Source organism: Macrotis lagotis, chromosome X, assembly GCF_037893015.1.
Source record: "Macrotis lagotis isolate mMagLag1 chromosome X, bilby.v1.9.chrom.fasta, whole genome shotgun sequence".
NCBI lineage: Eukaryota > Metazoa > Chordata > Mammalia > Peramelemorphia > Peramelidae > Macrotis > Macrotis lagotis.
Window position 1 is genome coordinate 504,158,260 of NC_133666.1, and position 13,155 is coordinate 504,171,414.

Genomic DNA, 13,155 nt, shown 5'->3' on the forward strand with positions numbered 1-13,155 from the left:
GAAAGGAAGAAAGGGCACCTACACAGCTATAAAGAAATTTAAAAGTATTCTAAGATCATTTCAAAACCATGTATATCCTAGTTATAGTTTCAGCTCAAAATTCTGCCAGCACTCACCAGTTTATGATGGCAGTGTGAAAGGGCATCCAAAATTTCATCTACAATTCGGTCAGAGAGGAAAGAGGCCACTGTCAGCTTCACTTCACTGTTGTGAAAAAGGAAAAGAAGGATATTGAAGCATTTTAATTTGTACAAGGGAACTCCCTTTAAGTTTTGATTTTGGGCTGATATGATCATCAGTGACCCAGTTACCATCTCAGAAAATGAAATAAGGAATGTATGAGTAGGGCTAGGGACTTCCAAAAATAATCCTTGAATGCTACAACAAACACAAAAGTCATAGATGTTCTTTACCAATTTCAACCTGCCTTTGTAATTTCAAAACTCAAGAACTAATGTTAGAAATAAAAAACATCTGGCTAAAGACAACATAATAGGTACCATATGTTCAATTTGCCAAGGAACAATTCATCCATTGACAAGAGTGAAAAAGAACCAGGTCTGGAATAAATTAAGAAAGTCTAGTCTGGTTTTGTTAAACTTCAGTTATTACCTTAATACCCCACACTCCTTCCTGGCCTCTGTTCTGCTCAGTTTTACAAAGTAAATAATACTGTATTCCACCCCTGCTAATCTCTGTCATCTTGAACACCTGCAATGGGGGGGGGGGGGGGGCATTTCCAGAGACAGGATCAGTCTAGAACTGAGTGCTCTCCTTTTGCCTGTTACCAGCTGTGTGGCCTAGGATGGGTCACTTCAGTGCTCTGGACCTCAGTTTTCTCCTTCAAAAGAGAAAAGTAGGCATCAACTTTTTTCTCCCCTTGTCTAAGATGTTTAGTGAAAAAGTAATGTTCTTTTTCAGTGGCTCTCTTGTTTTCAGTCCTCCATCAGAGCATGGTTTGTGTCTTCTAGTAACAAGGAAGCTTAATCCCTCTAATTCCCATTGGATGGTTGATAATTTAGGTAGCAGTTTCACAGTTTGGCCTTTATGAGAAATATACATCCATGAGTGTTTTCAGTTGTGAATGATCCTATACATTCACAGATGTGAACCCATGTGGTAACCCCAAACCCTAACACCGCTGAATAAATTCAGCCAGCTTCTGAAATCAATAGGGCTTCAGTTTTCCTAGCAAGTCAAAGAAGATACCGAAACAAAATAATAACAGTATCATATTATAAAACTAAAATGGAACACAGCCATGCCTATCAAGCAAATATCTCTTCTAACCCAAGGGCAATAATGTAAACAAAGACACTCAAGCCTTGAAAGTTCCTTGGCAATGCAAAGGGAGAGACCTGAAAGCATTAACTCATTATGTTTTATATTAACATTTTCCCAGGCTAAGGATTAAATTAAAAAACAAAGACTTGATTAAGTCCCCAGAAAGGTCTTTATGTTTACTTTGACATACCTTTTGCTATATTTTTCCCCTCAGCACATGGGCATAACCCACATTAAAAAAATAAAAAAGTTTTTCATTGAGGTAAAAAGAAGTTCATTTGCTTGTAACCCAATGGCAGGGCTAAAAAAGAAAATCTCTGTAAGAAATGTATCTGTAATTATTATTCAACTAAACTGGACACAGACTTTATCATTTACTTGCCTCAGCAAGTCAAGTTTGTGAGGTTTTTTAATGGAAAATAGATCAAGACAACATATGTGTTGTAGTGGGGAAGGTATAGTAGATTGATGCACAGAAAGAAAACTGTTCAAGTCACAGATTTAGAGCAGGAAGGGACCTCAAAGTCCATCGAGTTCAACACATATTTTACAGATAAAGAAACTGAGGCCCATAGAGGTTAAGAGACCGTCCCCAAGGTCATAAAGGAAGTGAGCCTTAGAGGTGAGAACTGAACCAAGGTCCCTCGATTCCACAGTGTTTTTTCCATGCTATCGTCTTGCTTCCCAATTTTGGTAAGTCTAGGAATCTGAAAACATTACATGATGGATCTAATAAAGCTTCTGTTACAATTCATCTGGTTCAGCATTTCATGGCTTTTTTTTTTTGTTTTTTGGTTAGTTCTTCAACTTTACTAAGATTTAACTGATTTTAAACCAAATTGGAAATTTTTCATTCAACTCAAGATAATGAATATATAACATATAGTATGGGGCACACTGGAGTGATACTCTATTAGGGTTTTTAAATTAAGATTCCTTATCTGGTTTGAAGGGAGGGTCAAAAAGTTTTATGCACATTTTCAGGGGTGCTGTGCCCCTAACTCCTGCAATATGGAAGGGATAAACTGAATAATACATTCTCAATTACTGAAGGCCAGAAGAGCCTGGTGTACTAGAAAATGTTCAAGAGACTCACATTCTGGGGCGGCTAGGTGGCGCAGTGGATAGAACACTGGCCCTGGAGTCAGGAGGACCCAAGTTCAAATCCGACCTCAGACACTTAATAATTACCTAGCTGTGTAGCCTTGGGCAAGCCACTTTAACCCCATTTGCCTCACAAAACAAACAAAAAAAAGAGAGACTTAGGTTTAAATCCTACCTCTGGCACATGTGACCACTTAATATCCACATTCATATTTGCAAAATGAAGATCATAATATAAGATCTACCTATTTTAAAGAATTATCATATGGAAAGGATTTTCAAAGTCCCGCAGAAGTTTGACATTCTTAATCAGCAAATTATTTATGCTTCTTTTCCCTGATTCCTTTTGTCATGTAATTGCCTATTACCCCATCAATTAGCCAAGTAAATAGGATCATCAAGGAGACTCAGCAAGGCTAAATAGAAACAGTGAGAGACCTAAGTTCAAATCTCACCACTAATATCATAGGAACATAGACAAGTAACCCAACTTCTCTGATCCTCAGTTCCTTCACCTACAAGATGGGTTCACAGGGTAACTGCTAAAAACTAAAATAATAAACAAAGAAAATCCTATATAAATGTCAGATATTGCTAGAATAAAACCCAAAGTTTGTCAATTTGAGATCTCTTTAGCATTCTTATAAAGGATTAGTAGTGAAGTTTACAGTTTAATTGCTAAAAGTCATTTATTAAATTATTTGGGTTTAAAGCAACCTATGTGTTTTATTGGCCATTGCTTGCTTAATAAAGATCACTAAGAATTCATTTGGATCAGATTGTAATCGCCAGAATATTTTAGTAAACATCTTGAAGAAGGCTGGTGGTACCTGCTGATACTAAATGTGAATTTCTTTGTGAGAATTGTTTTTAAAACAAGCTTCTAAATTTCCAAAGGGAAATGTGTATAAATTCCCAAAAAGATCATGTTAGCATATATGTAATGTCACAAAGCCACTTAATATTATACATGTATTAAAAAAGCTAAGAGGTTACACCAAAATTGTAGTAGGCTTTTATCCATTGACAAAATGCACATTTACATCAAGTATTTCAATTTCTCGTGACAAATTGATCAGTACTCCTTCGGCTAATGATTTATAAAGGCAAAACGTCAAAAGATTAAAAGTTGCAAATAGTTGCACATATGTGAAAATTAAAACTCAAAAAACAGATAAAGGCCAAGTAACACAGACTTATATATAATTTTTCTCTTTAGGAAATGGTTAAGATGGATCCAGACAGGATCTATTTTCCAATAACTAAACATGCATATGTATACATACATACATACATACATACATACACACACAATAATATATATGTGTGTATATACATTTATTAGGTATACAATAAGTAATGAATTATTTCTTTATGTGGGTGTAATATATGTATAAGATGTAAAAACACACACACACATAGATATACACACATACAAACAGATAAGTATCTTATTATTCATTGTACATAGAGAAATAAGAAATTGTACATTCTAATTACCAGAATCTTTAACCAACCTAATTTTATTAAGAATATCGATTCCAGACTGCTCCAATAGGACATTTTTAACAAAAGTGCGTGGAATGGAAATCTTTTCAGTGCTGGCATGAATCAGGTCTTGTCGGATGTTGGCCTTTTTCATCACATTGGGGCAAAGGTCCTCAGCAGTATCTACCATGGATTCCAGTAATGCCTACAATTCAACACAAGGAGAAGGGAAAGACAAAAGGGCATCATAAGCACACTCTACTCCAGAAATTTTATAAAACTGAAGTCATTCTGTATGACTGTGAAGACTTGATAGCACATGGTTGAAAGTCACAAATGAAAGAGATAATGGAATTTTGCTCTGTGAAGCATTAATCTGAAGGCCCTATTGTGGTTGTTATTTGGCATGGTCATTGATTCCATATAACTGGATTAAATCTGACAAATTCTAGGAAGAAACAAGTTATATGAACTTTTAAACAGGCATTTTAAAAAGTGGTGTGTCAGTTGTATTTTATGATAGAAAAGTGTCAAAAATGTTAAAAGCAACATTCATCTCCAAAGTGAGCATGTTCGGGCATTTCTCCAAGTATGGTTTAAAAGAAGGGTTCCAGAAATAAGCAACTCAAGCAACTTAATGTCTCAGATCTCATTTTTTCTCCCCATAAAAGTAAAGGGTCACTTAGACTAGATAATTTCCAAGGTCCTTTTTTAGTTATGATTGACTATATGATTAGGATGCACTATATAGACACTCCTACAAAAAAGCACTCAGAAAGTCATTTATATTCTCCTCTTTCCAGTCTTCACACCATGGAGAAAAAGTTCTACTCCATGCCATCTTCTGCTATCAAATCCCTGACACCCTGGTCTTACCACCAATCACTGCAGCAAGGTAGCTCTTTCTTATTAAAGTCTCCATCCCACTCACCAAAATCCTCTCTCTCCTTATACTTCTGAAATACCCTCTTCCTCCATTTGCAGTTATGAACCTCCTCTCATACTTCACTGGAAAAAATTAAGGCCATCTTCTCCCTTCATCATCTTACTTTTCTGAAATAACATTCTAAACTGTATCCTGCTTCACCCCACAATCTGATGAGTAGGTAACCTTTTTTGGTTACCATTCCCTATTTTCTCAGATGACCTCCCTGTCAACTTGCTGTCTTCAATCTTCAACTTTCTCCTACCTATAGATTCCTTTTATGCACCAACAGTTTCTGTTGCAAACCACCCCCCCAAAACCCCTCATTTGACCCCTAAATGTTCCAGTCCTTTACTTCCTCAGCTAAACTGCTTGAAAAAATTAAGGACACTTCTAAATCCTCTGAAATCTAGCTTCCTATCTTATTCAATTGAAAGTGTTTTCTCCAAAGTTATCAACCACCACTGGCAGGTGCAAAATTAAATGATTTTTGCCCTCTATCTCCATATTTGTTGATTCCTTCCTCTTGGACCTTCTTTCCACTCTAGCTTTGTGTGACACTTTTCTATTCTCTTCCTAATTTAATGACCACTCCTTAGTATCCTTTGCTGGATCCCCATTATTTCATGCTCTCTAATTGACACTTTTTCTTTTCCCTTTTTAAATTAAAAAAAATTTCCAATTATGTGCAGATAGTTTTCAACATTCATCTTTCTGCAAACTTTTGAGTTCCACATTTTTCTGCCAGCTTCCCTTCCCAATCCCCTCCCTATGGCAGCAAACAATCTGATATAGCTGTGTTTAACATATTTCCATATTAGTCATGTTGTAAAAGAAGAATCAGAACTAAGGGGAAAAGCGAGTATGAGAAAGAAGGGAAAAAAATAAAAGAAGTTTTAAACATAGTATGCTTTGCTCAGTATTTAAACTCCACAGTTAAGTATCTTGGATCAATGAACTGCTAAATATCACTGTTCAGGACCCTCTTTTTCTATCAACATCACTTACAGAGATCTCATTAGCTTTCATGGATTAAAGTATCAGTTAGTTGCATGTTGACAATTGGCAGATTTATATATCTAGGCTGAGTCTCTCCTCTGAGTGCCAGTCTGATAACACCAACTGCCTATTGAACCTTCTCAACTGGATGTCTCATGTGCATCTCAAATTAGACTGAGTTCAAACTAAACTTTTTCTTTCCAGACATGCCCTTCTTCTGACCTTCTCTATTGGGTAAAATCTTCATGTAATTCTTTTTTTTCCTTTTTCTTTTCCATTTTAGGCAATGGGGTTAAGTAACTTGCCCAAGGTCACTCAGTGAGTAAGAATCAAGTGTCTGAGACCAGATTGAACTCAGGTCCTTCCTGATTCCAAGAAGCACTATACCCAATGTACCACCTAATTGTCCCCTCTTTATGTAATTCTTGTCTCCATCTCATTTATCCTATACAACCAATTAGTTGCCAAATTTCTTCCTGTTCTTCTCTTGTTTCTGACCCTTTCCCTCCACTCATAAAGCTACTACCCTAAAGTCAGAGTTTTATTCCCTAAATGGTCTCCCTTTCTCAAGACTCTTGGTTTATTTAAATACCTGCTAAAGTGATCTACCAAAGTGATAATGCTACCTCTCAGATACTAGTGGCTACCTATGGACCTCTACAATCAAATATAAACTTTTCATTGGGAAAAAAGCTCATGATACTCTGGTCCCTTCCTACCTTTCCCATCTTCTTTCACATTACTACTCTATGTACTCTTATAATCTAGACATACTGGCCCACTTCTTATTTCATACTAATGTCTATTTCCTTTTTCCTTACCTTGAAATGTGAAACATGCTGTCCTGCCCCCCCCCCCCCCAGAATGCTTTCACTCCTCTCCACTGCTTCTTGGATTTCTTGAACTGGCTTCCTTCTGAATGAATATGGTCCTCCTGGCCCCTTTTGCTGCAGCACTTTCCCCAGAAGGTTACCTTCCATCTTTCCTATATGTAGCTTAAATATTCTATATGTATGTGTATACACACACACACACACACACACATACACACACACACACACATACATATACACACATACACATATATACACACACACACACATTTCTTTTCTACTATCCTCAAGGGCAAGAACTGTTATTCTTTTTTTTTTGTAACTCAGTGCTTAGCAAAGTGCTAAGAGAATAAGAACTTATTAAATATCTGGATCTTAATACATTATAGGCAAGGACCTGAGTTGATTATGTGGCTAATACTGGGCATCCCAAAAGTCTTGGTGCAGAACTGCTACTCCAATCTTACAAGGTTTATGTCTTTTTTGTTTTTTTTAGGTTTTTTGCAAGGCAAATGGGGTTAAATGGCTTGCCCAAGGCCACACAACTAGGCAATTAAGTGTCTGAGACTGGATTTGAACCCAGGTACTCCTGACTCCTGGGCCAGTCAGTGCTTTATCCACTATGCCACCTAGCCACCCCTATGTCTTCTTTTCTAAAGAGTTAAAGATGTCATTGCCTAGTAGTGGAATGATATTTCTCCTACTATCCCTTTGATCTCAGATCAATGCTGATACAGGTTGGAACCTGCAATTATAGGTGTGGCAAAAGCCAGGGAGAGGTGGAGAAAGGAAGGTGAAACCCTGAAGTCAGTTGTCCTTCTCCAGGCATTCCTGCCTAAGGACTAGTCTAACAGGTAGCATTTCTAGTTCAAGAGCAATTTCAAGGAGAGTAAGTGGCAGAATGAAATTACTAATTCCTGATTTAGAATCATAAAACATGGTATTTAAGCCCTGGCTAATACTATATCTAAACCTCCCAGGATATCTGTAAAGAAAGTGTTTTGGGATATGAAAGAGATATTCCACCTTGTCCTGATCTTCTGGTTTTCTAAGGGCCAACTACTATGTGGCAATAGCTAGGGGTTCATGGAGGAAGGACTTTTCTTGAAAACAAGAGATGAACCTATCTTTTGTATTTTGTAGAATAAACGATCACCATAGCTCATGTGCTTTTGCATTGTGGGGAAAAAAAGATATGAGATAAACTTTTTATGCACTGCATGTTTCCAGCTCTTATTATTAAAAATCCATGGAAAACATTAAATGATTCATGTATTTGCTTAAGGGATAGAAGAGCACAGAGCATTCTATTCTGAAGAATGAGAAGTTGCAGGTAAGAGAGATCATTGGCAGGAGAAGAAGACACAAAGGGATCCAAGGATCCCGAAGGCTAACAAGGCAGGGAAAGAAGTGGGTAGGAATGGGCTTTTCTCAATATTTATTCCTGATTTTTTGGAAGACTCACTTTTGATCATGCTCTTTTTTTGGAAACTCTCTTTTCTGTAGTTATCAGGACATGATTCTCTCCAGGTTTTCTTCCTACCTATCCGAATTCTCTTTCCCTGTCTCCTTTGTTGAATCATCATTCAGATCCTGAACTTCTAATTGTAACTGCCCCACAGGGCTCTTTTCTGGCCCTTCTTTGTCCTCTCCTTTAAAGTTATTTCAACTGGTGATCTCAGCTCCAGCTTTAATTAACAGCACAATGTTGATAATTCTCACATCTTCCAATCCCCCTTAACCTCTCTCCATCTCACAATCTCCAACTGCCTTTCAGACAATACAACCTGAAGGTTGGGCAGATACCTCAAACTCAACATGTCCAAAATGGAACTCAGTATCTTTTTACTAACTATATCTCTCACCACCTCCCTGCCTTGTTAGCCTTCCCTGTTAGTGTAGAGTATCATCCTCAACTCTTCACTGTCTCTCACCTTCCATATCCAATCTGTGGCCAAGGGCTATATATTTTACCTTTATAACGTTTCTCAAATATGCCATTTAATTCCAAGTGCAGAAAGACTTTAATTTGAATCTTGCCTGACACTCTTGTTATTGTGAGACCTTAGGCATACCAGCTAATTCCTGCCTCAATTTCTTCTTCTGTAAAATGTGGATAATAATAGTAAGAACTTTACAAGATTTTTGTGGGGATCAAATGTTACCCTATACAATGTAATTTGCAAAAACTGAAAGGGCTACTGAAATGTCAGCAAATATTATCATAACTCAAGGCCATTTTCAATTCAATTTAGTTAAATATCTATATTATCTATTAATACCTTGCTATTTGCAAGACACTGTGTTACTATATGTCTAGGGGTATACAAAGAATGAAATGTGTATTAAGTCTGATAATTATTTATTTTGTATTGATTCAACTGTCATCAGTAGATGTTATAATTATGCATTTCCTGACAATTATGTAATAGTATATAGATAACATAACAATGAAAAATGGTTTTATATCTAGCTCTTACATTTGCATCATACAGTCCAATGAATTTGGAAAGTCAATGATTTTTACCCTTCCTACTTAAACATAAATACACACACACACACACACACACACACACACACTCTCTCTTTTAAATATTTTGGAACTCTTTCTTAATGTAAAGTGAAGAAGAAATGAGAAGCAATTTGATTAGTGAAATCTCTTAGCAGTACTGAGTTAATTTAATAACTCTTGCCTTTCTGCTAGCCACATCTTAAAAGTTTGCTTTTCAAGTGAACTTCAAATTTATCTGAGAAATTTTTTCATAAATTAAACATCAAATGGGATCAGAAAAGTCTGATCACAAAACAAACTTTAAAATTCAAGTATTCAGAAGGGAAAATTGAAATTTTCTTCATGTTAAAATATTTAGGTTATATTCAACTCTAGTGATTGTAAGAGCCAATGTTAATAAGAAGGGCAAAGTCATAGAAGGAGAGGAGAAGAGAAAAGTACAATGTGGATCACCTTAGTCCTTCCATGCTTAATGAAAAGAGGATTAAAGTACTTATTCTAAAACGGGAATTTTCTTATCATTCTCTCACCATCTCAACATTTCAAGTTCACTACTTAAAAAAGAATTTTGCCAAATTATTTAAAGAGGTGTCATTTGAAATTTGCTCCTCACCAATTCACTAACATTACTATTATTGATTACAACTTCTTAACCAGAAAAATCTGATACTTCAAATGAAAAAAAAATGAGGAAAATTTTAGGTGAATAGATCACAAACCTAAAAAAATTATTGCAGTAATTACACTTTTACTCATAAGATTTAGAACTAAATTGACTTAGGAGATCATCATTCAATCTCCCATTTTACAATAGGGAAATTGAGATCCCAGGCAGTTAAATGTATTACCTAAAGTAATAACACTAATAAATAGCAGAATCAGGATTTGAATATTTTACATTTACGTTTCTGTATATGATGCATCTTTTCCCCTTATTCCTGAAGGGGACAATTCTGTGAATGAATGAAAAAAAATTTTTTTTTAATGGCCACTATAAGGGCAGGCCAGGAATGAGAGTAGATAATGCTGGCCTGGAGTCAGGAATATTTCTTTTCCTGTGTTCAAATCTGGCCTCAGACACTACTTGTGACCTTGGATAAGTTAATTAACTCTGTTTGCTCTAGTTTATTCATCTATAATATAAATTGGAAAAGGAAATGGCAAACCACTTCATTATCTTAACCAAGAAAACTTCATATTGAGTTTGAAGAGTCGGACATGGCTGACAACTGAACAATAATAATGTTCAAGGCACTCCTTGAAGGTAGGAATTATCTTTTTTATCCCTAACAATGAGACAACACATATCAAGTGTACTATATAGTATACGATTAATAAATGTGATTATTGAATTGAAAAAATTGAATTCTGACAGCAAATCTACTGGTACTTCTATAATCCATAATGTAGCTTCTTCCAAATTAATTTTTTTCTTCACACTGAGGTACTGAAAACATCACAAAAATCACCTGAGATTTTTAAAGAAAGTGGGACAATTATCAATGCTATATATATATATATATATATATATATATATATATATATTACACACACACACATACATATATAAACATGTATTTAGAATAAAATCAATCTAAGATAAGACAGGAATTAATTAGTTAAAAAATTTTATGGTTGGTATCCAAAAATCTATAGAAAGTCAACAGAAATACATAAAACCAAAGTTCATTCTTTAATAGATGAGTAGTTAATGGACAATAATAAGCTTATTTTTAAAATAACTACAAGTGGACAACTAAATGAGTGAATGCTCTAAGTTATTAATAAGAGAAATAAAATAAAAATAAACCCAAGGTTTCACTTCACACCAAGCAAATTAGCAAAGATGAAAAAAGCTAGGAATAGTCAATATTGGCTAAGTTTTGGAGAGAGGTTCACACTAATGACTTCATGGTGGACCTGTGAACTAGTTCAATCATTCTGGAAAATAACTTGGAAGCATGCAAATAAATGGTTAAAATGTACATTTCCTTTGACTCTGAGATTCCAGTATTAGACATATACCTCAAAGAGATCTTTGATTTTAAAAAAAGCTCCACATACAGCAAAAGATTCATAGCAGCAATTTTTAAGGTAGCAAAGAAATGTGAATAACGTCACTTTCTATAAAAAGAGGATGGCTAAACAAATTGTGGTACATGAATATATAATACCACTGATATATTGATTTATTTTATTGACATGGAATAGAAATCATGAGAAATGAAAATTTGATGAATAGAAAGAAGATGAAAAAGAAAGAATTGATGCAACTAAGTAAAGAAGAAAACAAAACAAAACAAAAATGATGTAAACAGAATAACAAGCACAAAGCAATTCAAAATAAATGTTGCAAAATTACAAAAAATAAGCTTGGCCCCAAAGAAGAAATTATGAGAAGACATTTCTCCCATTTCCTTTACAGAGAGCAGAGTGGATGGCTAATGCATGTAGAACCCTGCAAAGGTTCTGAAATTTTTATATATATAAAATTTTGCTGATTTTTTTCCTTTTAATTCTCCTTTTTTAAAAAAATTTATTCATAAGCTCTTAGAAAGAAGGCAGGAGGAAATTGAGGCAATGTAAAAAGAAAATATATTAATAAAAATTTATTTTTAAAAAAGGAAGTTTTGATGGGAAAGTCTGCCATGACAAGTGAGAAAGTATTACCAAATGGAGAAGGGATTTGAGATCTAAGAAAATCAGGGGAAAAAAGAAAAAAGTTAGAGCAGAAATTTTGTTTTAAAAATTAATTGAAGAGAATGAAACAGGGTAAGCATGTTGTCTGCAAATGCTATGGACCTTGTGGATATGGCAGAGATAAAATAAAGCATTACTTGTGGGTCAAAAATTGAGAAGGAATAAAAATAATTTGGTGATATTTCATTCAATGTCAAAAGTCAAAAAATATTTTAAAATTATTGTTTTAGATTCATATTTATATTCTTTTCTATTTTTACATGTTTTTGTGCTTGTACCTTTTAAATTCATATTTTAATTTTAATGATACTTACTTAAGTCCTTTCTGTATCTTACATCCCACTCAGATCCATGATTTATACATGTAGCTACTTGAAACAGCAAATAGATCCTATCTCCAAGAAGGGACCCAGCCAGAGAAGTGTGGGAGGAGAACGAATCAAGGTAGGTTACGTATAAATTATAATGGTCAGGGAACTGTTTATGCTCTCTCTGTAACTCTTTAAGAACTTTATATAACAGTCATTTTCTATAATAGTTTTACCTAATGAATGCTCTTATGGTTTCAGGAATATATGAGTCTATCCATACATGGTCAAAGACCATACTGGGTCTTAAATAAGTAAATTCAAGACAACAAATACTAAAGCATTATCATGTGTAAAGCACATGTTGTTGCCACAGAAACAGTTGCTATCTTTAAGGAGTTTATAGCTTACCTGGAGGTGGTGGAAGACAAGGAAAGGAGGAGTGGTTTAACAGGTACACTGATAAATTAATACAAGTTGATCTAAGGAGGGACTCTAAAGTAACAATCAGGGTAGGGAGTGGGAGAGGACAGGCAATGCTTTGTATAGAAATTGGTACCAAAGCTGAGTTTGAAAGAAAGCAGAATTCTAAAGCAAAGGTAAGGAGAAAATATATTTCAAGTGTTCAAAATGGCTGTTGGAAAGGCAGAGAGTGGGACTATGATATTTTGATTATTCCTCTTTTGCCTTTTATTGGTCTCTATGTTATGCCTTAATCTATGATTTGATAATCTTGGTTTGTAAGTGTTTCATAAGTGCATTGTTATGCTTTGGGTAAATGTGCTCTGAGTTATGAGTGTAGACAATGTACAAGGGGATCTGGAGTCAGAGTTGTAACAAGATGTTGTCTACCCTCCTCACCTCCTAGCCCACCTTGCCACTGTATGTTCAGGTTGTGTGAGTATACCACCAAGAGGGAGAATGAAAAGGAAATTGTAGTTTGTCTACACCAGCTGTACCCGGGCTACGCTGCTAATCGTTGTAGCTGTTTGTCCATGCCTT

General features: G+C 35.1%; 1 protein-coding gene across 1 annotated transcript in view; it reads right to left on the reverse strand.

The window, feature by feature from the left end:
• The window catches only part of LOC141499312 (F-actin-uncapping protein LRRC16A), a 201,563-nt gene that overhangs the window by 59,713 nt on the left and 128,695 nt on the right, over positions 1 to 13,155 (reverse strand). Inside the window, exons 26-27 of the mRNA XM_074202092.1 lie at positions 3,906 to 4,081; positions 117 to 204 (exon numbers count right to left, since the gene is read on the reverse strand). Coding sequence (XP_074058193.1) covers positions 117 to 204; positions 3,906 to 4,081 — 264 coding nt within the window. The remainder of the gene's footprint in view (positions 1 to 116; positions 205 to 3,905; positions 4,082 to 13,155) is intronic.